Below are 24308 nucleotides of genomic sequence, written 5' to 3'. Positions count from 1 at the left end.
GTTGATTAGGTCCACAGGCTAGGTTGGATCAAACATTATATGGGTCCAACATAGAATGTATCATGTTCATTGGAATATCAGGTTTAAACTGGACTCTGATATCCAGGTGCACAAGCTGCACAGTAAAAACATTTTTTTTAAAAGGACATTTCACCAGTGTGTCAGTCCATCTTCAACAAGTAACCTGACTACATAGGAACAGTGTTGTAGAGGGGCCACCTGCTGGCCAACTTCCGGTACTGCGCAGAAATCCCAACCTTCCGTTGTCAAGGAAGCGCGTCCTCGGTTGCCAACATGGCGTGGACTGTTGTACACAGACAGCTGTAGAAATTAATTTAGCAAGAAAACGCTAACTTGTTTATTGACTTTCTTAATAAAACTTAGTTGTGGAATACTTTTTGCCCGGTGGGGTAATAATACAAGAGTTTACCATTTCCCGATTTGATTTGATATTGTATGCGACGAAATGAACGGGGAAGAAGTGACCGTAACCTTAGCGTTTCGTTAGCTGGGTCACTGCCCGTTTTATCGAACATTTCTCTCTGTTTTTGTCCGGGGGGTCAAATCCTGAACTTGGTCGAATGAAGACTGTGGGTGGTTTTGGTAAACTTGTCAAGCCTGTCAGTAGTTTCCTAGAATGCAAGCTGTGAAGGACAACTTGTTCTACTCGTATCCTTGCACAACATTGACATTGCTAATATAGCCTAGCTAACGTTAGCTCAGTGGGAAACATAACCTTAGGGAGTGTGTGTTTTGTGTCTATTACCTAGAACAAATCATCTAGCTAGATGGCTAGTTTAGGTCCTAATGTTTCTGTTTTTGGACAGACAGACTGGCAGGCAGGCAGACAGACCACCGGAAGAAGAATTATCACAGTGAATTATTGTAATGTTTGTTTATGTGTCAGTTAATCCCATAAAGGATGGGTTGCCAACTAGCGGTTTGACACGAAAATAAAATGTTTTTCTTTGTACTCTATATAAATAGGCCTAATTGGGTTGGAATTAATTCACATGGATCTGACTATAAACATTCTACTTTGACGTGTATTCTGCAACGAGGCCTAGCCAACATAAAACATTGAGTTTAGGCTGAAGCTTGGCACCTGAAACAGGTGCTGCCTGTTGTTGCATGCCAACAAGTAGGGTCGTTTATTGTTGCATATTAAGATAGTAGGCATGTACATTTTTGTTCTTATTGTATGAATTGTACCTATAATGACACAATCAGCATAAACACCTTAACCCGGGCCTGATGTCAGAACCAGCAGGATAGGAGCTGACAGGGTGTTTGAAGATGACCGGCATGTTCTGGTGGAGGAACAGAAGTCATGCAGGGCCCGAGCTCGCTGCTTCTCCCTGGAAACCAACCGACGAAGGAAGTAAGTTTATTTTACCTACGTTCTTCTGCTTAAATCGTAGCCTGGTCCCAGATCTGTTTGTGTTGTCTTGCAAACCACTATACGGTCATTGTCATGTGGCAGGTTACTACCTAACAACCGTAGGTCCGTGTCTCAAAACATAGCCTAACTAAAATGAGTTATATGTACATGTTCTAAAGTGTCCCTCGGTCTGGACCACGTCATGAGCACCCTGCTGCTACTAGTGAATGCTTCCAGTCCATCCATCTGTCCAAGTACAACTCATTTCTGCCCTATTTAGTGCACTACTTTTTTCAAATGTTTGTTTTGTTTTATTTAACCTTAATTTAACCTGGCAAATTCTTATTTACAACGACGCCCTACCGGGGAACAGTGGGTTAAACTGCCTTGTTCAGGGGCAGAACGACAGATTTTTTTTTTACCTTGTCAGCTCTGAGATTCGATCCAGCAACCTTCCGGTTACTGGCCCAACGGTCTAACCACAACCTGCCACCACGTAATTTTCCTACTAGATCGATATAATGGTGTAAATGTTGTTTTTGCGGGGTCACGTCAGGGTTCCATTTGGGACACATCCACTGTGACTGTAATGCTAACTAGAGAAGGACACATCCGCTGTGACTGTAAAGCTAACTAGAGAAGGACACATCCGCTGTGACTGTAAAGCTAACTAGAGAAGGACACATCCGCTGTGACTGTAAAGCTAACTAGAGAAGGACACATCCGCTGTGACTGTAAAGCTAACTAGAGAAGGACACATCCGCTGTGACTGTAAAGCTAGCTAGAGGACACATCCGCTGTGACTGTAAAGCTAGCTAGAGAAGGACACATCCGCTGTGACTGTAAAGCTAACTAGAGAAGGTTATTTAACAATGTGCTGTCGTCGTCAGCAGGATTGTATCCTGTTATCTTGAATTAGACCTCCTGGTAATGAACCAACTGCAGGCCAGGGCTGGTCTGACCAGACTACTGGAGTGGTGACCTTGTCAGGTCTGACTAGACTACTGGAGTGGTGACCTTGTCAGGTCTGACTAGACTACTGGAGTGGTGACCCTGTCAGGTCTGACCAGACTACTGGAGTGGTGACCCTGTCAGGTCTGACCAGACTACTGGAGTGGTGACCCTGTCAGGTCTGACTAGACTACTGGAGTGGTGACCCTGTCAGGTCTGACTAGACTACTGGAGTGGTGACCCTGTCAGGTCTGACTAGACTACTGGAGTGGTGACCCTGTCAGGTCTGACTAGACTACTGGAGTGGTGACCCTGTCAGGTCTGACTAGACTACTGGAGTGGTGACCCTGTCAGGTCTGACCAGACTCCTGGAGTGGTGACCCTGTCAGGTCTGACTAGACTCCTGGAGTGGTGACCCTGTCAGGTCTGACTAGACTCCTGGAGTGGTGACCCTGTCAGGTCTGACCAGACTCCTGGAGTGGTGACCCTGTCGGGTCTGACTAGACTCCTGGAGTGGTGACCCTGTCGGGTCTGACTAGACTCCTGGAGTGGTGACCCTGTCGGGTCTGACTAGACTCCTGGAGTGGTGACCCTGTCGGGTCTGACTAGACTCCTGGAGTGGTGACCCTGTCGGGTCTGACTAGACTCCTGGAGTGGTGACCCTGTCGGGTCTGACTAGACTCCTGGAGTGGTGACCCTGTCGGGTCTGACTAGACTCCTGGAGTGGTGACCCTGTCGGGTCTGACTAGACTCCTGGAGTGGTGACCCTGTCGGGTCTGACTAGACTCCTGGAGTGGTGACCCTGTCGGGTCTGACTAGACTCCTGGAGTGGTGACCCTGTCGGGTCTGACTAGACTCCTGGAGTGGTGACCCTGTCGGGTCTGACCAGACTCCTGGAGTGGTGACCCTGTCGGGTCTGACCAGACTACTGGAGTGGTGACCCTGTCGGGTCTGACCAGACTACTGGAGTGGTGACCCTGTCGGGTCTGACCAGACTACTGGAGTGCTGACCCTGTCAGGTCTGACCAGACTACTGGAGTGGTGACCCTGTCAGGTCTGACTAGACTCCTGGAGTGGTGACCCTGTCAGGTCTGACTAGACTCCTGGAGTGGTGACCCTGTCAGGTCTGACCAGACTACTGGAGTGGTGACCCTGTCAGGTCTGACTAGACTACTGGAGTGGTGACCCTGTCAGGTCTGACTAGACTACTGGAGTGGTGACCCTGTCAGGTCTGACTAGACTACTGGAGTGGTGACCCTGTCAGGTCTGACTAGACTACTGGAGTGGTGACCCTGTCAGGTCTGACCAGACTACTGGAGTGGTGACCCTGTCAGGTCTGACTAGACTACTGGAGTGGTGCCCCTGTCAGGTCTGACTAGACTACTGGAGTGGTGACCCTGTCAGGTCTGACTAGACTACTGGAGTGGTGACCCTGTCAGGTCTGACTAGACTACTGGAGTGGTGACCCTCTCAGGTCTCATGCCGTCCAATCCTTGATTTATACCCTCGTAGGATAAATGTGCAGAGCTCCAGAAACCACTGACAGGACTGAAGGAGGATTAAGTCAGCGTTAGGGTTTCTAAGGACAACACTACCTAATGAGGTGTGTGTGTGTGTGTGTGTGTGTGTGTGTGTGTGTGTGTGTGTGTGTGTGTGTGTGTGTGTGTGTGTGTGTGTGTGTGTGTGTGTGTGTGTGTGTGTGTGTGTGTGTGTGTGTGTGTGTGTGTGTGTGTGTGTGTTTAATGAACAGTAGCCCACCTCTTTTAATTGTTTACTTCTATGGAAGGAGCATTAACAGGCTAGCCAAGAGAAGTCTCCCTTGGAGACATCATCATTGTTTTGTAAGCCGTAAACCAAGATGTCTTGTGTGGCTCAGTCAGGTAGAGCATGGCGCTTGCATCGGCCAAAGGTTGTGGGTTCAATTCTCACTCGGGCCACCCACACATACTGTATGTATCCACACATGACTGTCAGTCGCTTTAGATAAAAGTGTCTGGTAAATGGCAGATATTTTATAATATTGTGAGTTATTGTTCATAAAAGCCTGATATGTTATTTTCCCCTCTCTAAACCAACCAGTGGTTCCTTCAACTATTTAATGACTGCTGAGAATGCACCTCAAGGAATGGACTCAGTTTCCTGTGGGGCTTACATTTATTTCTTATTTTTAAAGATCACTACAATCAATCTTGATGGATCTGGGACCAGGTTAAAACCTATTAGAAAATGCTAGTCAGAGGAGTTGGCTAAATAGATCTGGGACCAGTCTGTAATGTATTCTCTGTGTTTTTCATGCAGGGTTCTGGAGGAGAGGAGATGGTTAAACAGATCTGGGACCAGTCTGTAATGTATTCTCTGTGTTTTTCATGCAGGGTTCTGGAGGAGAGGAGATGGTTAAACAGATCTGGGACCAGTCTGTAATGTATTCTCTGTGTTTTCCATGCAGGGTTCTGGAGGAGAGGAGTTGGTTAAACAGATCTGGGACCAGTCTGTAATGTATTCTCTGTGTTTTTCATACAGGGTTCTGGAGGAGAGGAGTTGGTTAAACAGATCTGGGACCAGTCTGTAATGTATTCTCTGTGTTTTTCATGCAGGGTTCTGGAGGAGAGGAGTTTGTTAAACAGATCTGGGACCAGTCTGTAATGTATTCTCTGTGTTTTTCATGCAGGGTTCTGGAGGAGAGGAGATGGTTAAACAGATCTGGGACCAGTCTGTAATGTATTCTCTGTGTTTTTCATACAGGGTTCTGGAGGAGAGGAGATGGTTAAACAGATCTGGGACCAGTCTGTAATGTATTCTCTGTGTTTTTCATGCAGGGTTCTGGAGGAGAGGAGTTTGTTAAACAGATCTGGGACCAGTCTGTAATGTATTCTCTGTGTTTTCCATGCAGGGTTCTGGAGGAGAGGAGATGGTTAAACAGATCTGGGACCAGTCTGTAATGTATTCTCTTGTGTTTTCCATGCAGGGTTCTGGAGGAGAGGAGATGGTTAAACAGATCTGGGACCAGTCTGTAATGTATTCTCTTGTGTTTTCCAGGGTTCTGGAGGAGAGGAGATGGTTAAACAGATCTGGGACCAGTCTGTAATGTATTCTCTGTGTTTTCCATGCAGGGTTCTGGAGGAGAGGAGATGGTTAAACAGATCTGGGACCAGTCTGTAATGTATTCTCTGTGTTTTTCATACAGGGTTCTGGAGGAGAGGAGTTTGTTAAACAGATCTGGGACCAGTCTGTAATGTATTCTCTTGTGTTTTCCATGCAGGGTTCTGGAGGAGAGGAGATGGTTAAACAGATCTGGGACCAGTCTGTAATGTATTCTCTTGTGTTTTCCATGCAGGGTTCTGGAGGAGAGGAGATGGTTAAACAGATCTGGGACCAGTCTGTAATGTATTCTCTTGTGTTTTCCATGCAGGGTTCTGGAGGAGAGGAGATGGTTAAACAGATCTGGGACCAGTCTGTAATGTATTCTCTTGTGTTTTCCATGCAGGGTTCTGGAGGAGAGGAGATGGTTAAACAGATCTGGGACCAGTCTGTAATGTATTCTCTTGTGTTTTCCATGCAGGGTTCTGGAGGAGAGGAGATGGTTAAACAGATCTGGGACCAGTCTGTAATGTATTCTCTGTGTTTTCCATGCAGGGTTCTGGAGGAGAGGAGATGGTTAAACAGATCTGGGACCAGTCTGTAATGTATTCTCTTGTGTTTTCCATGCAGGGTTCTGGAGGAGAGGAGATGGTTAAACAGATCTGGGACCAGTCTGTAATGTATTCTCTGTGTTTTCCATGCAGGGTTCTGGAGGAGAGGAGTTGGTTAAACAGATCTGGGACCAGTCTGTAATGTATTCTCTTGTGTTTTCCATGCAGGGTTCTGGAGGAGAGGAGTTGGTTAAACAGATCTGGGACCAGTCTGTAATGTATTCTCTTGTGTTTTCCAGGGTTCTGGAGGAGAGGAGATGGTTAAACAGATCTGGGACCAGTCTGTAATGTATTCTCTTGTGTTTTCCATGCAGGGTTCTGGAGGAGAGGAGATGGTTAAACAGATCTGGGACCAGTCTGTAATGTATTCTCTTGTGTTTTCCATGCAGGGTTCTGGAGGAGAGGAGATGGTTAAACAGATCTGGGACCAGTCTGTAATGTATTCTCTTGTGTTTTCCATGCAGGGTTCTGGAGGAGAGGAGATGGTTAAACAGATCTGGGACCAGTCTGTAATGTATTCTCTTGTGTTTTCCATGCAGGGTTCTGGAGGAGAGGAGATGGTTAAACAGATCTGGGACCAGTCTGTAATGTATTCTCTTGTGTTTTCCATGCAGGGTTCTGGAGGAGAGGAGATGGTTAAACAGATCTGGGACCAGTCTGTAATGTATTCTCTTGTGTTTTCCATGCAGGGTTCTGGAGGAGAGGAGATGGTTAAACAGATCTGGGACCAGTCTGTAATGTATTCTCTGTGTTTTCCATGCAGGGTTCTGGAGGAGAGGAGATGGTTAAACAGATCTGGGACCAGTCTGTAATGTATTCTCTTGTGTTTTCCATGCAGGGTTCTGGAGGAGAGGAGATGGTTAAACAGATCTGGGACCAGTCTGTAATGTATTCTCTTGTGTTTTCCATGCAGGGTTCTGGAGGAGAGGAGATGGTTAAACAGATCTGGGACCAGTCTGTAATGTATTCTCTTGTGTTTTCCATGCAGGGTTCTGGAGGAGAGGAGATGGTTAAACAGATCTGGGACCAGTCTGTAATGTATTCTCTTGTGTTTTCCATGCAGGGTTCTGGAGGAGAGGAGATGGTTAAACAGATCTGGGACCAGTCTGTAATGTATTCTCTTGTGTTTTCCATGCAGGGTTCTGGAGGAGAGGAGATGGTTAAACAGATCTGGGACCAGTCTGTAATGTATTCTCTTGTGTTTTCCATGCAGGGTTCTGGAGGAGAGGAGATGGTTAAACAGATCTGGGACCAGTCTGTAATGTATTCTCTGTGTTTTCCATGCAGGGTTCTGGAGGAGAGGAGATGGTTAAACAGATCTGGGACCAGTCTGTAATGTATTCTCTTGTGTTTTCCATGCAGGGTTCTGGAGGAGAGGAGATGGTTAAACAGATCTGGGACCAGTCTGTAATGTATTCTCTGTGTTTTCCATGCAGGGTTCTGGAGGAGAGGAGATGGTTAAACAGATCTGGGACCAGTCTGTAATGTATTCTCTTGTGTTTTCCATGCAGGGTTCTGGAGGAGAGGAGATGGTTAAACAGATCTGGGACCAGTCTGTAATGTATTCTCTTGTGTTTTCCATGCAGGGTTCTGGAGGAGAGGAGATGGTTAAACAGATCTGGGACCAGTCTGTAATGTATTCTCTTGTGTTTTCCATGCAGGGTTCTGGAGGAGAGGAGATGGTTAAACAGATCTGGGACCAGTCTGTAATGTATTCTCTTGTGTTTTCCATGCAGGGTTCTGGAGGAGAGGAGATGGTTAAACAGATCTGGGACCAGTCTGTAATGTATTCTCTTGTGTTTTCCATGCAGGGTTCTGGAGGAGAGGAGATGGTTAAACAGATCTGGGACCAGTCTGTAATGTATTCTCTGTGTTTTCCATGCAGGGTTCTGGAGGAGAGGAGATGGTTAAACAGATCTGGGACCAGTCTGTAATGTATTCTCTTGTGTTTTCCATGCAGGGTTCTGGAGGAGAGGAGATGGTTAAACAGATCTGGGACCAGTCTGTAATGTATTCTCTGTGTTTTCCATGCAGGGTTCTGGAGGAGAGGAGATGGTTAAACAGATCTGGGACCAGTCTGTAATGTATTCTCTTGTGTTTTCCATGCAGGGTTCTGGAGGAGAGGAGATGGTTAAACAGATCTGGGACCAGTCTGTAATGTATTCTCTTGTGTTTTCCATGCAGGGTTCTGGAGGAGAGGAGATGGTTAAACAGATCTGGGACCAGTCTGTAATGTATTCTCTTGTGTTTTCCATGCAGGGTTCTGGAGGAGAGGAGATGGTTAAACAGATCTGGGACCAGTCTGTAATGTATTCTCTTGTGTTTTCCATGCAGGGTTCTGGAGGAGAGGAGATGGTTAAACAGATCTGGGACCAGTCTGTAATGTATTCTCTGTGTTTTCCATGCAGGGTTCTGGAGGAGAGGAGATGGTTAAACAGATCTGGGACCAGTCTGTAATGTATTCTCTTGTGTTTTCCATGCAGGGTTCTGGAGGAGAGGAGATGGTTAAACAGATCTGGGACCAGTCTGTAATGTATTCTCTTGTGTTTTCCATGCAGGGTTCTGGAGGAGAGGAGATGGTTAAACAGATCTGGGACCAGTCTGTAATGTATTCTCTGTGTTTTCCATGCAGGGTTCTGGAGGAGAGGAGATGGTTAAACAGATCTGGGACCAGTCTGTAATGTATTCTCTTGTGTTTTCCATGCAGGGTTCTGGAGGAGAGGAGATGGTTAAACAGATCTGGGACCAGTCTGTAATGTATTCTCTGTGTTTTCCAGGGTTCTGGAGGAGAGCAAGAAGCTCTGGGACGTCCAGGAACAGAGGCTGAGAGAAAACATCCTACAACAACGTAAACAGACAGTCCAGGATGCTACTGAACGCTTCCAGAGGGCACATCTTCCCCCGTCACAGAGACGCCGACAATGTCAGTCGCACAACCTCAAAGCTGCGTTTCACACACAGAAAAACACAATTACTGGTCTCCACTTTTTACTCTTTGCGGTTTTTAACTGTAATGCGTTCTTGAGAAAACAACATCTGAATAGAATCACACGCTACAGTGCGTTGGGAAAATATTCAGACCCCTTTGACTTTTTACACATTTTAAGTTGCAGCCTTATTCTAAAATGGATTAAAACATTTTTTTTTTACCTCATCAATACCACATAATGACAAAGCGAAAACAGGTTTTTAGAAATGTTTACTAATTCATAAAAATAATTTAAAAAATACCTTAGTTACAGAAGTATTCAGACCCTTCGCTTTGAGACTGGAAATTGAGCTCAGGTGCATCCTGTTTCCATTGCTCATCATCCATGTTTCTACAACTTGATTGGAGTTCACCTGCGGTAAATTCTATTGATTGAACATGATTTGGAAAGGCACACACCTGTCTATATAAGGTCCCACCGTTGACAGTGCCAGTCAGAGCAACAACCAAGCCATGAGGTCGAAGGAATTGTCCGTAGAGCTCCGAGGCAGGATTGTGTCGAGGCACAGATCTGGGGAAGGGTACCAAAACAAGTTTGGAACCACCAAGACTCTTCCTAGAGCTGGCCGCCTGGCCAAACTGAGCAATCAGGGGGAGAAGGGCCTTGGTCAGGGAGGTGACCAAGAACCTGATGGTCACTGACAGAGCTCTAGAGTTCCTCTGTGGAGATGTGAGAACTTTCCAGAAGGACAACCATCTCTGCAGCACTCCACCAATCAGGCCTTCATGGTAGAGTCCCACAGAAGCCACTCCTCAGTAAAAGGCACATGACAGCCTGCTTGGAGTTTGCCAAAAGGCACCTAAAAGACTCTCAGACCATGAGAAACAAGATTCTCTGGTCTGATGAAACCAAGATTGAACTCTTTGGCCTGAATGCCAAGTGTCACGTCTGGAGGAAACCAGGCACCATCCCTACGGTGAAGCATGGTGGTGGCAGCATCATGTTGTGGGGTTGTTTTTCAGAGGCAGGGACTGGGAGACTAGTCAGGATCGAGGCAAAGATGAACAGAGCAAAGTACAGAGAGATCCTTGATGAAAACCTGCTCCAGAACGCTCAGGACCTCAGACTGGGGCGAAGGTTCACCTTCCAACAGAACAATGACCCTAAGCACATAGACAAGACAACGCAGGATTGGCTTCGGGACAAGTCTCTGAATGTCCTTGAGTGGCCCAGCCAGAGCCCAGACTCTAACCCGATTGAACATCTCTGGAGAGACCTGAAAATAGCTTGAGAGGATCTGCAGAGAAGAATAGGAGAAACTCCCCAAATACAGGTGTGCCAAGCTTGTAGCGTCATACCCAAGAAGACTGGAGGCTGTTATCACTGCCAAAGGTGCTTCAACAAAGTACTGAGTAAAGGGTCTGAATACTTATGTAAATGTGATATTTGCAAACATTTCGAAAAAGCTGTTTTTGCTTCATCATTATGGTGTATTGTGTGTAGATTGCTTAGGATTTATTTTTTATTTTTTTATCCATTTTAGAATAAGTCTGCAACGTAACAAAATGTGGGAAAAAGTCAAGGTGTCTGAATACTTTCAAACGGCACTGTAATTATACCAACAAGTTACATTAACAGACATTTATCTTGGTTGTATTGCAGCTTTCAGGAAGAGCACCTTTAATATCGAGGAGGCACTTAATCACATACAAGGCACCTTGACCTTAAGTTCCTATACCGGACAATCTTCCAGCCCCAACAGGTCAGAATGTCTGTTATAATAGTACTTGTAAACTATGTGTACTAGTAAGAAATGAATATTCCAACATATATATATATATATATATATATATATATATATATATATGTATAACCATTACCCTATGAACACTAAACTATTATAATGACTTTATAAACATTTAATAATGGCTTATTTTTTTTTAACGTTATGTCACCATCTGCATATTTCTCCAGTCTTTTCATTCATGTAATTTTCTAGCCTGAGTCCCAGTCTGTTTGTGCTATCATACCACAGACTCTTTGTCACTCGTTGTCATGTTTGCCATTTGGAGCTGGCAAGAGCACAAACTGATCTGGGATCAGGTTAGCAACCCTATAGTTTACTGGCATTTATAATGAACGTTATTATACCAACTACATATCACCATCAGCATGTTTCTCTGGTCAATCCTCCGGTTTAAACACAGGAGCTGCACTTCATCCCCTAAACCTCCCCCGACACCCAGCCCGTCGCTCCACCAGGGGGCCCTGTCTGACCTGGAGGCCTACAGCAAACTGATGCAGGACAGAACCTTCAGCAGCTTCAAGAACAGGCTACTATTCCTCAGCCAGCTGCAGGACACACAGCTAAGGGACAGGGACGATCTGCAGGACACACAGCTGAGGGACAGGGACGATCTGCAGGACACACAGCTGAGGGACAGGGACGATCTGCAGGACACACAGCTGAGGGACAGGGACGATCTGCAGGACACACAGCCGAGGGACAGGGACGATCTGCAGGACACACAGCTGAGGGACAGGGACGATCTGCAGGACACACAGCTGAGGGACAGGGAATATCTGCAGGACACACAGCTGAGGGACAGGGACGATCTGCAGGACACACAGCCGAGGGAGAGGGACGATCTGCAGGACACACAGCTGAGGGACAAGGAGAACTGTAGCAGTCCACAGGTATGCATTGTGGGTCAACTATCTCTATTAAATCATGCCAACAACCCGTATTGTTTTCTGAAGCTTACAGTTCATATCTCTATTACATTTATAGCCTATATTAATGAGTTGTTTCATTTCAAAAATCCTTGTTGAATTAAACTCTGGCAAAGCTAACCGGTCACGTCTCTTCTCTGTTGCTGTGGAGGTAAAAAGTAAACAGGTCCCTGTAGTGTAATGTTAGCCTTGTTGCTGCTACTGCCTGGACCTGCATCAACAGACAGAGGCCCCTCTGCACACCAACACACAGGAATGTTACCGATGTCTGTGCGTGGGCCCAGGGGCACTAGATACTTCAGATACACTACGTGACCAAAAGTATGTGGACACCTGATCGTCGAACGTCTCCTTCCGAAATCACAGGCATTAATATCCTCTCTTCTGGGAAGACTTTCCACTAGATGTTGGTACATTGCTGCTATAACAGCCTCCACTCTTCTGGGAAGGCTTTCCACTATATGTTGGAACATTGCTGCTATAACAGCCTCCACTCTTCTGGGAAGGCTTTCCACTATATGTTGGAACATTGCTGCTATAACAGCCTCCAATCTTCTGGGAAGGCTTTCCACTAGATGTTGGAACATTGCTGCTATAACAGCCTCCACTCTTCTGGGAAGGCTTTCCACTAGATGTTGGAACATTGCTGCTATAACAGCCTCCTCTCTTCTGGGAAGACTTTCCACTAGATGTTGGAACATTGCTGCTATAACAGCCTCCTCTCTTCTGGGAAGACTTTCCACTAGATGTTGGAACATTGCTGCGGGGGACTTGTTTCCATTCAGCCACGAGAGTATTAGTGAGGTCGGACACTGATGTTGGGCGATTAGGCCCTGGCTCACAGTCCGTTCCAATTCATCAATGTTCAAAGGTGTTCGATGGGGTTGAGGTCAGGGCTCTGTGCAGGCCAGTCCAGTTCTTCCACACCAATCTCCGCAAACCATTTCTGTATGGACCTCGCTTTGTGCACGGGGGGCATTGTCATGCTGAAACAGGAAAGGGCCTTCCCCAAACTGTTGCTACAAAGTTGGAAGCACAGAATCATCTAGAATGTCATTGTATGCTGTAGCGTTAAGTAACCCTTCACTGGAACTAAGGGGCCCCAACCCTGAAAAACACCCCCAGACCATTATTCCTTCTCCACCAAACTTTACAGTTACCACTATGCATTGGGGCAGGTAGCGTTCTCCTGGCATCCGCCAAACCCAGATTCGTCCGTAGGACTGCCGGATGGTGAAGTGTGATTCATCACTCCAGAGAACACGTTTCCACTGCTCCAGAGTCCAATGACGGCGAGCTTTACACCACTCCAGCCGACGCTTGGCATTGAGCATGGTGATCTTAGGCTTGTGTGCGGCTGCTCATCCATGGAAATCCATTTCATGAAGCTCCCGACGAACAGTTCTTGTGCTGAAGTTGTTTCCAGAGGCAGTTTGGAACTCGGGGACAGATGATTTTTACGTGCTTCAGCACTCGGCGGTCCCGCACTTTGAGCTTGTGTGGCCTACCACTTTCCGGCTGAGCCGTTGTTGCTCCTAGACATTTCCACTTCACAATAACAGCACTTACAGTTGACCGGAGCAGCTCTAGTAGGGCAGACATTTGACGAACCGACTTGTTGTAAAGGTGACATCCTATGACGGTGCCACGTTGAAAGTCACTGAGCTCTTCATTAAGGCCATTCTGCTGCCAGTGTTTGTCTATGGAGATTGCATGGCCGTGTGCTCGATTTTTATACACCTGTCAGCAACGGGTGTGGCTGAAATAGCCAAATCCACTAATTTGAAGGGGTGTCCACATACTTTTGTGTATATATAGTGTAGCGATGCACATTTGTTAAGGATATCCTACCATCATGACATTCATCACTTGTTGAATTAATGCATCTCTTCTGTTGTTGAATTAATGCATCTCTTCTGTTGTTGAATTAATGCATCTCAGAGGAACACATTGAAAATAAGTGTTTTTATGCTTTCATGGGTAATCCTCTGGGGTTCTTGGTACTTTTTAAAATAGCTTTTATCTGTATGAATTGTTTTACCCAAATATCAATGAATCAACCAACAAAACTATCTCTTCTGTATTACAGCATCATAATGTGACCCGAGTCACTGAGTCAGAGAGCTTGTCCAGTCTGGATAGCTTGGAGATGGAGGATATCTTAAAGCACAACAACACAATACAGAGAGTCCACAGCTCTTGGTTAGATCACCAGAAAAACCCCAATGGTCCATCCTCCGACTTGTCTTTTTGTCCACCAACAAAGAGTTTCCTAAGTGGTAACCTCCAACAGGTCAAAGGTGACGCTAGCCCTCAGCTCCCCAGATCAAAGCAGACAGAGGAGTCTGTCGAAGATTGTAACAGCAGAATGCACCAGCTCTCGCAGGCCACTGGGTGGCAGAGTTGTACAGACCAATCATCATCACAGAGTAACACTGTGTCCCAGTCCCCGTTCCTCAGTGTCAGTCACCCCAACCTGCTAACTCTGAGTGGGATTATAGATACATCCTCAATACGTTTAGATAACGGTGACCAACACTCTCAGGAAAGGGAAAGTCATCCGAGTGGGGACCACAGAGTCTCAGGGGTCGTAGCGTTCTCTAAGGTTTCTACCCCAGACATAACGCTGCTAGAGTGCACCTCTCGTCTGACCCCAGAGGGAAAGTTAGAATTTAGGCAGCAGGTGAGAAACCAGGAGGACAAGTATTCCAAACAACCGTCGGCTACACAGGTCCTTCTGCCTGGGAAAACTTGCAGCCACAAAGACTTTCTGTGTGAAGCCCCTTCCTCAAACCTTGATCATATCCTCAGTTATAACACTAAAAGTAGCTCAGGGGCCCGAGAAGACACCGCCATCATTCAGCCAACAAAAAGCACACAACATCAGTCACACAGGAGCAAACCCAGTGTTGAAGATGCCATGATCAACCTCAACAAAGGGTCCAACTCTGAGCCCAAAGCGGGGTCCAACTCTGAGCCCAAAGCGGGGTCCAACTCTGAGCCCAAAGCGGGGTCCAACTCTGAGCCCAAAGCAGGGTCCAACACTGAGCCCAAAGCAGGGTCCAACACTGAGCCCAAAGCCGGGAGGTCTAAGAACACAGACCCTCTCAGTCAGACGTTGGGTCATTGTAATATCAGGTCTGACTTCCCTAAAGGCCTGAAGAGCCTGCAGGTGGAAATAACACCAACACACCACCCAGATACACCTCCATCTCTTACACCTGTAGCTGCTGTCAGCACAGCCACAGATCATCATAGAGGCACTGAAGTCCGACGTATGAAGGGAATTCTTAAAAAGCAATCCAAATACGGAGTGTCGGGAGGAAACGCTTGTTCTAGTATGTATAACACCAGGCATTTAATATTCACAAAACAATTCACCATGTCCATCAGAGATAGTGTGGAACTGACCAGAAGGAAAGGCAAGGATGCAGAGGGCAACAAGACGGTCAAAAAGAAGATACGCTGGTTTGACGAGGTAAATCTGGAGGAAGAGGAAGAGACGCGACGGAGTCCTATAACAAACAACAAGTGTGTTTCTGAGTATCCACTACCTCCACATAAACACTCAGCATCATCAGACCACCAACAGGGTCAGGGCCAGACGGTGACCACCAACACCCCTCTGTCCTCCACCGGCTATCACTTTACCAAGCAGGCCTGGGCAGATGTCAGGGTCCAGGAGAGAGGCCAGGAGGCCAAGGAGACAAGAGTGGAAGCCAGGGAGGTCAAGGTCCAGAGGGGGAGCAGCGGGAGGACCGGGTGCCCCAGAGTCCCCAGGAGAGTGAGGTCTGCCAGGGCAGGGATGGATCCTGTTTCGTCCCGCTCCAGAAAAGGTACAGTCGTCAGACCCCTGTCTGCTACAGAGGCCAGCAGCCACGTGGCCCGGGTGACCCACGGGAAGGTCATGGTGCCTCGTCCCCCGCCCCGCACTGAAACCATGGAGCCTAACACACACACAAGAGAGACGGATGCTGTAGTATCATACACCACCAAGACTCCTTACAACATGGATCACTTTAATGACACCACCAAGACTCCTTACAACATGGATCACTTTAATGACACCACCAAGACTCCTTACAACATGGATCACTTTAATGACACCACCAAGACTCCTTACAAAATGGATCACTTTAATGACACCACCAAGACTCCTTACAAAATGGATCACTTTAATGACACCACCAAGACTCCTTACAACATGGATCACTTTAATGACACCACCAAGACTCCTTACAAAATGGATCACTTTAATGACACCACCAAGACTCCTTACAAAATGGATCACTTTAATGACACCACCAAGACTCCTTACAACATGGATCAGTCTAACTCTGCTGCTACTGAAGCAGGGATTCCTGTAGATGAGGCTTTGTGTAATAATAACACCCTGGACAGCTTCGCCCCGCCCCAGACCCGATCACATGTCATTAGGGCAGATAGCGGTGTTATTTCCAACCCATCCAAGGCCACCCCTATGTCAGGCCAGCAGAACACCCAGGGAGAGGCTGCCAGATGGGGGCTGCTGTACCATGAGAAAGGCCTCTGTCTGGACCGTACTCCCACAGACGAGGAGATCTCCCAGCTCTGGCATGGAGTCCGTAGTGCCTTAGCCACCAAGGACGGTAATGTACTGTACTGTAGATTGATCAGACTGTCTGGTCCTCACATCTCTAATACATGTGTTGTTGTCACCAGTTGCGAAGGATGTGTTGTAGAAATTACCACCAGGGACAGCTGAAGTCAATATTAAATGAATCATTCTTTATTATCAGCAAGCTGGAGAGGTTCCAACAAACTTAACGCTCCATAGTACACGTCGGTCGGGAGCTCTGCCGGGGCAGTCCCGTTAGTTCTCTTATATACTGCTTACACAGACAAGTTATATTTGCATGATTTAGCAACCTCTTACATCTAGACGTTCCGCTAGCGGAACACCGCTCCAATATCCAATGATAGGGCGTGGCGCGAAATACAAACTCCTCGAAAATCCGAAAACTTCAATTTTTCAAACATATGACTATTTTACACCATTTTAAAGACCAGACTCTCCTTTATCTAACCACACTGTCCGATTTCAAAAAGGCTTTACAACGAAAGCAAACATTAGATTATGTCAGGAGAGTACCCAGCCAGAAATAATCAGACACCCATTTTTCAAGCTAGCATATAATGTCACAAAAACCGAAACCACAGCTAAATGCAGCACTAACCTTTGATGATCTTCATCAGATGACACTCCTAGGACATTATGTTATACAATACATACATGTTTTGTTCAATCAAGTTCATATTTATATCAAAAACCAGCTTTTTACATTAGCATGTGACGTTCAGAACTAGCATTCCCATCGAACACTTCCGGTGAATTTACTAAATTACTCACGATAAACGTTCACAAAAAATATAACAATTATTTTAAGAATTATAGATACAGAACTCCTTTATGCAATCGCGGTGTCCGATTTTAAAATAGCTTTTCGGTGAAAGCACATTTTGCAATATTCTGAGTACATAGCCCGGCCATCACAGGCTAGCTATTTTGACACCCACCAAGTTTGGTACTCACCAAACTCAGATTTACTATAAGAAAAATTGGATTACCTTTGCTGTTCTTCGTCAGAATGCACTCCCAGGACTTCTACTTCAACAACAAATGTTGGTTTGGTTCCAAATAATCCATAGTTATATCCAAATAGCGGCGTTTTGTTCATGCGTTCAAGACACTATCCGAAGGGTAACGAAGGGTGACGCGCCGGCGCGTATCGTGACAAAAAATTCAAAATATTCCATTACCGTACTTCGAAGCATGTCAAACGCTGTTTAAAATCAATTTTTATGCGATTTTTTTTTTTTTTTGCGTAAAATAGCGATAATATTCCGACCGGGAGTCGTTGTTTTCGTTCAAAGACTGAAAATGCAAAATGGACTCTTCACGTGCACGCGCGCACCCGTCTCATTGTTCTCAGATCGACCACTATCCAAATGCGCTACTGTTTTTCAGCCAGGGACTGCAGAGTCATCATTCAACGTTCTGGCGCCTTCTGAGAGCCTATGGGAGCCTTAGAAATTGTCACGTTACAGCAGAGATCCTCTGTTTTCAATAAAGAGGGTATAGAAGGCCAAGAAATGGTCAGAGAGGGCACTTCCTGTTTGGAATCTTTTCAGGTTTTGGCCTGCCATATGAGTTCTGTTATACTCACAGACACCATTCAAACAGTTTTAGAAACTTTAGGGTGTTTTCTATCCAAATCAGACAATTATATGCATATTCTAGTTTCTGGGCAGGAGTAATAAACAGATTAAATCGGGTATGTTTTTTATCCGGACGTGAAAATACTGCCCCCTATCCATAACAGGTTAATCATTATTCATAATTAATAATTCATTAACGTTTGGTTCATGCATGTGACAGCCCAATACCTCACAAGGCTTCTTCTCTCCAAGCTGAGACCTTGTTACTGAGACACACCTTTCGGTTCTCAAAACAATGTTCTGGGCGTCCTGCCAAATTGCTTCTACTGATAGTGAGGATTCCTCCCACGCATGATCAATCAGCATGAACCCAGTGGACTTGGTTATTAGAAAAGCACAAACATTAAATGTTCCTTCACAGACATTAATGTGCATGTCAGTCAAATTAGATCAACTTTATCACATTTATCTTGTTGTGTAGTTTGAGCTTTCAAGTTTTACGGCATAGTTAGTAGAGGTCGACGGATTATGATTTTTCAACGATTATTGGGGGACCAAAAAAGGCGATACCGATTAATCGGCCGATTATTATTATGCTTTATTATTATGCTTTTTTTTTTTACTATGTGTGTATATATATACACACACACACACACAGCTCTGAAGTGACAACGATACTGAAGAGTCTGCTTAGGAGACAAATACTCTCAACTGTTTGAATAATAAAAATAGAGTTTAAGTTACCTGTGATGAATGCTGAAAACAAAAACTGTAATTTCTATATGCAGGAAATCCTATTTTAATAATGGTCATGGTAAGAATTGACTACCAAAGTGCGAGTCATAATTCCCATGACACCTTCTAGCAAAATCTGAAAAGCGGTTCCTTCATTTATTCCATAGGATATTTTTAGATTAACTTAAAATAAGGTCTGTGTTTGGTTTAGGCTTACACCACCTTGCCAATTTTATAACTGTGTAGATATCCATAAGATATAACTCTGATCAATATAAGCGAAGATACATTTTTTTGTAGAGTGGATTTATGAAAATATGTTGACAAACGTTACCTAGTGAGATTTACACGGGTATCAAAACGCCGAGGCGGTTTAAGCACAAAACACAGACCTTATTTGAAGTAGATCAAGACATTCTCTATGGAAGACATGAGCGGTAAAATAATGAAGGAACCCCTTTCAAGTTCAGCCGCAAGTTATTACAGGAATTACGACGTGTCGACTATTTCTCTCTTGACCATATACCTTCGACTATTACGAGCCTGCTGCTGCCTACCACCGCTCAGTCAGACTGCTCTATCAAATATCAAATCATAGACTTAACTATAATATAATAAACCTTAGGTCATTAATATGGTCAAATCCGGAAACTATCATCTCGAAAACATTATTCTTTCAGTGACATACGGAACCGTTCCGTATTTTATCTAACGGGTGGCATCCATAAGTCTAAATATTCCTGTTACATCGCACAACCTACAATGTTATTTCATAGTTCCGTAAAATTCTGGCAAATTAGTTCGCAACGAGCCAGATTCTGTATACCCTGATTCTGCGTGCAACAAACGCAAGAGAACTGACACAATTTCACCTGGTTAATATTGCCTGCTAACATGGATTTCTTTTAGCTAAATATGCAGGTTTAAAAATATATACTTCCGTGTGTTGATTTTAAGAAAGGCATTGATGTTTATGGTTAGGTACAGTCGTGCAACGATTGTGCTTTTTTTCGCAAATGTGCTTTTGTTAAATCATCCCCCGTTTGGCGAAGTCGGCTGTGTTTGTTAGGAAGAAATAGTCTTCACAGTTCACAACGAGCCAGGCGGCCCAAACTGCTGCATATACCCTGACTCTGTTTGCAAGAGAAGTGACACATTTTCCCTAGTTAAAAGAAATTCATGTTAGCAGGCAACATTAACTAAATATGCAGGTTTAAAAATATATACTTGTGTATTGATTTTAAGAAAGACATTGATGTTTATGGTTAGGTACACGTCGGAGCAAAGACAGTCCTTTTTCGCGAACGCGCACCACATCGATTAAATGCAAAGCAGGACAGGCTAGATAAACTAGTAATATCATCAACCGTGTGTAGTTAACTAGTGATTATGATTCATTGTTTTTTTATAAGATAAGTTTAATGCTAGCTAGCAACTTACCTTGGCAACGTAAAGCAGGTGGTTAGAGCGTTGGGCTAGTTAACGTAAGGTTGCATCCCCAAGCTGACATGGTAAAAATCTGTCGTTCTGCCCCTGAACAAGGCAGTTAACCCACCATTGAAAATAAGAATGTGTTCTTTAACTGACTTGCCTAGTTAAATAAAGGTTTAAAAAATAAATAAAACACTTTTTAAAAAATCGGCAAATCGGCGGCCAAAAATACCGATTACCGATTATGAAAACTTGAAATCGGCCCTCTAATAGTTAGTAGGGATGTGCATCTTTCCTTTCATGAACGATTCGATACGCATCTGGTAACGATTTGGTTTCCTAAGGGTTTATTATGGATCCCCGTTAGTTCCTGCCGAGGCAGCAGCTACTCTTCCTGGGGTTTATTATGGATCCCCATTAGTTCCTGCCAAGGCAGCAGCTACTCTTCCTGGGGTTTATTATGGATCCCCATTAGTTCCTGCCAAGGCAGCAGCTACTCTACCTGGGGTTTATTATGGATCCCCATTAGTTCCTGCCAAGGCAGCAGCTACTCTTCCTGGGGTTTATTATGGATCCCCATTAGTTCCTGTCAAGGCAGCAGCTACTCTTCCTGGGGTTTATTATGGATCCCCATTAGTTCCTGCCAAGGCAGCAGCTACTCTTCCTGGGGTTTATTATGGATCCCCATTAGTTCCTGCCGAGGCAGCAGCTACTCTTCCTGGGGTTTATTATGGATCCCCATTAGTTCCTGCCGAGGCAGCAGCTAATCTTCCTGGGGTTTATTATGGATCCCCATTAGTTCCTGCCAAGGCAGCAGCTACTCTTCCTGGGGTTTATTATGGATCCCCATTAGTTCCTGCCAAGGCAGCAGCTACTCTTCCTGGGGTTTATTATGGATCCCCATTAGTTCCTGCCAAGGCAGCAGCTACTCTTCCTGGGGTTTATTATGGATCCCCATTAGTTCCTGCCAAGGCAGCAGCTACTCTTCCTGGGGTTTATTATGGATCCCCATTAGTTCCTGTCAAGGCAGCAGCTACTCTTCCTGGGGTTTATTATGGATCCCCATTAGTTCCTGCCAAGGCAGCAGCTACTCTTCCTGGGGTTTATTATGGAACCCCATTAGTTCCTGGCCAAGGCAGCAGCAACTCTTCCTGGGGTTTATTATGGATCCCCATTAGTTCCTGTCAAGGCAGCAGCTACTCTTCCTGGGGTTTATTATGGATCCCCATTAGTTCCTGCCAAGGCAGCAGCTACTCTTCCTGGGGTTTATTATGGATCCCCATTAGTTCCTGTCAAGGCAGCAGCTACTCTTCCTGGGGTTTATTATGGATCCCCATTAGTTCCTGCCAAGGCAGCAGCTACTCTTCCTGGGGTTTATTATGGATCCCCATTAGTTCCTGTCAAGGCAGCAGCTACTCTTCCTGGGGTTTATTATGGATCCCCATTAGTTCCTGCCAAGGCAGCAGCTACTCTTCCTGGGGTTTATTATGGATCCCCATTAGTTCCTGCCGAGGCAGCAGCTACTCTTCCTGGGGTTTATTATGGATCCCCATTAGTTCCTGCCGAGGCAGCAGCTACTCTTCCTGGGGTTTATTATGGATCCCCATTAGTTCCTGCCGAGGCAGCAGCTACTCTTCCTGGGGTTTATTATGGATCCCCATTAGTTCCTGTCAAGGCAGCAGCTACTCTTCCTGGGGTTTATTATGGATCCCCATTAGTTCCTGCCAAGGCAGCAGCTACTCTTCCTGGGGTTTATTATGGATCTCCATTAGTTCCTGTCAAGGCAGCAGCTACTCTTCCTGGGGTTTATTATGGATCTCCATTAGTTCCTGCCAAGGCAGCAGCTACTCTTCCTGGGGTTTATTATGGATCCCCATTAGTTCCTGCCAAGACAGCAGCTACTCTTCCTGGGGTTTATTATGGATCCCCATTAGTTCCTGCCAAGACAGCAGCTACTCTTCCTGGGGTTTATTATGGATCCCCATTAGTTCCTGTCAAGGCAGCAGCTACTCTTCCTGGGGTTTATTATGGATCCCCATTAGTTCCTGCCAAGGCAGCAGCTACTCTTCCTGGGGTTTATTATGGATCCCCATTAGTTCCTGTCAAGGCAGCAGCTACTCTTCCTGGGGTTTATTATGGATCCCCATTAGTTCCTGTCAAGGCAGCAGCTACTCTTCCTGGGGTTTATTATGGATCCCCATTAGTTTCTGCCAAGGCAGCAGCTACTCTTCCTGGGGGTTTATTATGGATCCCCATTAGTTCCTGCCAAGGCAGCAGCTACTCTTCCTGGGGTTTATTATGGATCCCCATTAGTTCCTGCCAAGTCAGCAGATACTCTTCCTGGGGGTTTATTATGGATCCCCATTAGTTCCTGCCAAGGCAGCAGCTACTCTTCCTGGGGGTTTATTATGGATCCCCATTAGTTCCTGCCAAGTCAGCAGATACTCTTCCTGGGGTTTATTATGGATCCCCATTAGTTCCTGCCAAGGCAGCAGCTACTCTTCCTGGGGTTTATTATGGATCCCCATTAGTTCCTGTCAAGGCAGCAGCTACTCTTCCTGGGGTTTATTATGGATCCCCATTAGTTCCTGTCAAGGCAGCAGATACTCTTCCTGGGGTTTATTATGGATCCCCATTTAGTTCCTGGCAAACCAGCAGCTACTCTTCCTGGGGTTTATTATGGATCCCCATTAGTTCCTGCCAAGGCAGCAGCTACTCTTCCTGGGGTTTATTATGGATCCCCATTAGTTCCTGTCAAGGCAGCAGCTACTCTTCCTGGGGTTTATTATGGATCCCCATTAGTTCCTGTCAAGGCAGCAGCTACTCTTCCTGGGGTTTATTATGGATCCCCATTAGTTCCTGTCAAGGCAGCAGCTACTCTTCCTGGGGTTTATTATGGATCCCCATTAGTTCCTGCTAAACCAGCAGCTACTCTTCCTGGGGTTTATTATGGATCCCCATTAGTTCCTGCCAAGGCAGCAGCTACTCTTCCTGGGGTTTATTATGGATCCCCATTAGTTCCTGCCAAGGCAGCAGCTACTCTTCCTGGGGTTTATTATGGATCCCCATTAGTTCCTGTCAAGGCAGCAGCTACTCTTCCTGGGGTTTATTATGGATCCCCATTAGTTCCTGCCAAGGCAGCAGCTACTCTTCCTGGAGTTTATTATGGATCCCATTAGTTCCTGTCAAGGCAGCAGCTACTCTACCTGGTGTTTATTATGGATCCCCATTAGTTCCTGTCAAGGCAGCAGCTACTCTTCCTGGGGTTTATTATGGATCCCCATTAGTTCCTGCCAAGGCAGCAGCTACTCTTCCTGGGGTTTATTATGGATCCCCATTACTTCCTGCCAAGGCAGCAGCTACTCTTCCTGGGGTTTATTATGGATCCCCATTAGTTCCTGCCAAGGCAGCAGTTACTCTTCCTGGGGTTTATTATGGATCCCCGTTACTTCCTGCCAAGGCAGCAGCTACTCTTCCTGGGGTTTATTATGGATCCCATTAGTTCCTGTCAAGGCAGCAGCTACTCTTCCTGGGGTTTATTATGGATCCCCATTAGTTCCTGCCGAGGCAGCAGCTACTCTTCCTGGGGTTTATTATGGATCCCCATTAGTTCCTGCCGAGGCAGCAGCTACTCTTCCTGGGGTTTATTATGGATCCCCATTAGTTCCTGCCGAGGCAGCAGCTACTCTTCCTGGGGTCCAGCTAAATTAAGGCAGTTTATACAATTTTAAAACATTACAATGCATTCAGGCCCCTATTCTACTACCACATATCTACAAGAGTAGTAAATCCATGTGTACGTATGAGTATGGTGCGTATGTTATCGTGTGTGTGCATGTCAGTGCCTGTGTTTGTGTTGCTTCACATTCCCCATTGTAGCATAAAGTGTATTTTTGTATCTGTTTTTTAAATCAAATTTTACCGTTTGCATAAATGTCTTGATGTGGAATAGAGTTCCATGTAGTCATGGCTCTATGTAGTACTGTGCGCCTCCCATAGTCTGTTCTGGACTTGGGGACTGTGAAGAGACCTCTGGTGGCATGTCTTGTGGGGTATGGATGGGTGTTTGAGCTGTGTACCAGTGGTTTAAACAGACCTCTCGTGACATGTCTTGTGGGGTATGCATGGGTGTCCGAGCTGTGTGACAGTAGTTCAAACAGACAGCTCGGTGCATTCAACATGTCAATAGCTCTCATAAATACAAGTAGTCATGAAGTCAATCTCTCCTCCACTTTCAGCCAGGAGAGATTGACATGCATA

At 45.6% G+C, this 24308-nt stretch overlaps 1 protein-coding gene across 3 annotated transcripts in view; it reads left to right on the top strand.

Moving 5' to 3' along the window:
• Positions 1-280: 280 nt before the first annotated feature.
• Positions 281-24308, top strand: part of cep126 (centrosomal protein 126) — a 47740-nt gene continuing 23712 nt past the window's right edge. For 2 of the 3 annotated variants that reach the window (XM_045704164.1, XM_045704166.1), the window contains exons 1-6: positions 281-669; positions 1262-1381; positions 8799-8944; positions 10614-10713; positions 11159-11648; positions 13774-16312. In XM_045704164.1, the coding sequence (XP_045560120.1) occupies positions 638-669; positions 1262-1381; positions 8799-8944; positions 10614-10713; positions 11159-11648; positions 13774-16312 (3427 nt within the window). In that variant the 5' untranslated portion in view covers positions 281-637. The remainder of the gene's footprint in view (positions 670-1261; positions 1382-8798; positions 8945-10613; positions 10714-11158; positions 11649-13773; positions 16313-24308) is intronic. The other variant, XM_045704165.1, reaches the window with a different exon arrangement.

This window comes from Salmo salar, chromosome ssa20 (genome assembly GCF_905237065.1).
Source record: "Salmo salar chromosome ssa20, Ssal_v3.1, whole genome shotgun sequence".
In the NCBI taxonomy this organism is placed as follows: Eukaryota; Metazoa; Chordata; class Actinopteri; order Salmoniformes; family Salmonidae; genus Salmo; species Salmo salar.
Note: the sequence above shows the minus strand (reverse complement) of the source record. Positions and strands in the feature narration are given on the sequence as shown.